A 2,529-nucleotide genomic window follows, 5' to 3' on the forward strand; every position below is an offset into this window, starting at 1 on the left:
GGGGGGGGGAGGGGGGAGGAGGGCTGACGGCGCCCACCCCAGCCGCGGGCTCCGGCCGCTGCGTGTCCCCAGGGGACGCTCCAGCTGCCGAGCTTCCTCCTTTGGCGCCCGCGGCCTCAGCGACGAGCCCAGCGCCCCCGGCCGCGCTGCGTTCCGCGCCGCCTCGCTTCGCTGGCCGGCCCAGCGTCGCCTCGGGTGTCAGCCCTCTGCACCCACAGACCTACGGGTCGCATTAAACTTCACAGCTATGCGGAGGGTGTAAAGGTCAGGACTTCCCCCCCCCCCCGTCCCTCTCCCCTTAAGGATATTTGGATTCGGGTCACAGGTTAGGACAGAAAGACCGCGATTTCTGACTTTGATTAAGCTCCTAAGACTTCCTGGTTCCACCTCGGAAAAGACAGGTGGCCAGGCAATGTTATTATGAAACATTAACCCAAACTGCCACGGACCCCAGATTTCTCTGCAAATTGGAATTACCTGGGGAGGTCAGAAATTGCTGACACCTAGGCCCCACGCTCAGAGGCTGGGATTTAATTAGTCTGGTGTGTGGCCTGAGTTTGGGAATGTTTTTGAAGACCCCCAGGTAATTCGAATGAGCAGGCACGTTTTGGACCCACCGAGTCAAAGCAATAATACTAATAATTGCTGAATTGAGAGATACACATTAGCTCAAGTAATCTCCCGGAGAATCCAACTATTACTGGGGCTTTGTTGGGTTTGCTTTTATGATTTGACACAGAAAGAAAAATAAAGCTGGAATCCTATGTAAAATTACACACATAATGGCAGATCTGCCTAAAGGCCCTTGCACAGAAGCACAGCCAGAATTGGAGAATTCCAGGCCTGGAACGCATATTGTTCTTGGTACTGTCCTTGCTGACAATATTTACCATAAAAATGTATCAAAGTATTTGGAATGTTAGAGCCTATTGTATTAGGTCCCTGGAATGGAAACCCCAGGAGAGTAGGTTCCTGACTTTTTTGGTTTGGGTGTGTGTCCAGCACCCGGAATATAATAGAAGCTTGAAAAAATACATATTGAATGAACTACTGATTGAATAAGTTAATGATAATTGCATATATTATTGAATATTTGCTAATTCCTATTTACCAACCTTCACCCATCAATAGTTATTATAAGATTCTTAAAATGGAATCTTTTACGTGCTGAAAATATTATCAGGTTATGATATTCCAACCTAGTATTTTTACTCAATTTTCCCAATTTAAAGTCTACAAAATTAAAATATGATTTTTCTCCCATCTTTTTTTTATCGTGATTGAGCATGCTTTTAATACATTCAGTATCATTGTATTTTCCATACTTAGGTTTCAATACAGACTTACTTTCAATACAAAAGTAACAAAACATTACTGTTACCATAATTATGTTTACCTCCATTAGAGTTTGTCAGATCATTGACTCTTAGCTGAAAAATAAACACCATAGTACACTTGACTTTGTACTCACGACCACCACACCTGTGTCTGGCCTATACTAGGCATTCAATTAATGCCTGTTGACTGGATGGATAAATGAATAAAGCAATCTGTACAGAGGCAGGAAGGCAATCAAATCATTGTTTCACTTAACATTGATCTTAAACTTCCCTTTTAATCGAACAGTGGAGTTAAAGCTAGTTTTCATTTTCTTAATCTTAAGCAAAAAAAAAGCACAGTAATAAGTCTTATATTGCTACATAATAATTATAAATAATTAAATCTTGACAAGTTTTAACAAGAATCTTGTTTTATTGATTTGTGTTAGAGCAGATATACTAATGTTTCTCTGGTCGCCATGAATCCTTAGATCTTTTATATTTTATGTTAGCAATATTTAAGACATATTGAAAGAAAAGGACTGTTCATTTGTCTATCACAGTATGAGAAACATTTTTTCTGTATCTTTTACATAGGTATAAATAACTTCTTATTATGTGTACTTTGAGTAAAAAATATAGTTCCCATGTAATTTGATACCAAGTTGTAACAGCCACATTATGAAAATATCTTCTCTTCAACAAATAGCTGAAAGCGCATACCTTGGAAAATAAAATCCTCGGTGATCCATTGCCAATAACCAGTCTGCAATATGAATTGAAAAGTTTAGAAAAAACAAATCCCAACTGCGTTCCAATTCGGGACATACAAAGGGGAAAGTTCTGGAGTGGTTTTTGATCTGGGTCTGTAGTAAGTAAAATAAAGGTTTTCCAAAGCTGCCCATGTTCTAAGCCCTGAAACTTGTGAATATGTTACCTGACCTTACATAAGGAACATTAATCAGCTGTGATTAATTTAAAGCTCTCGAGATGGGGAGCGTAGCCTGGATCACCCAAGTGTGTCCAATGTCGTTACAAATGCCCTTATTAGAGAGTGATCAGAATTTAAAATGTGAGGATGAAACTGTAGATCAGAGTAATACAGAGCTAGAAGGTAAGGATTCCAAGAGCTTCTAGAAGCTGGATAAAGGAAGGAACCAAATTCTTCAACTAGAGATTCCAGAAGAATATAGCCCTGCCAATCTATTTT

At 40.3% G+C, this 2,529-nt stretch overlaps 1 protein-coding gene across 1 annotated transcript in view; it reads right to left on the reverse strand.

Annotated features, from left to right (window-relative positions):
- CRPPA (CDP-L-ribitol pyrophosphorylase A) overlaps window positions 1-2,071 on the reverse strand; it is a 189,599-nt gene extending 187,528 nt beyond the window's left edge. The window contains exons 1-2 of the mRNA XM_029919056.1: window positions 2,043-2,071; window positions 38-190 (exon numbers count right to left, since the gene is read on the reverse strand). Coding sequence (XP_029774916.1) covers window positions 38-190; window positions 2,043-2,071 — 182 coding nt within the window. The remainder of the gene's footprint in view (window positions 1-37; window positions 191-2,042) is intronic.
- Between the last annotated feature and the right edge of the window lie 458 nt (window positions 2,072-2,529).

Source organism: Suricata suricatta, chromosome 2, assembly GCF_006229205.1.
Source record: "Suricata suricatta isolate VVHF042 chromosome 2, meerkat_22Aug2017_6uvM2_HiC, whole genome shotgun sequence".
NCBI classification, from domain to species: Eukaryota; Metazoa; Chordata; class Mammalia; order Carnivora; family Herpestidae; genus Suricata; species Suricata suricatta.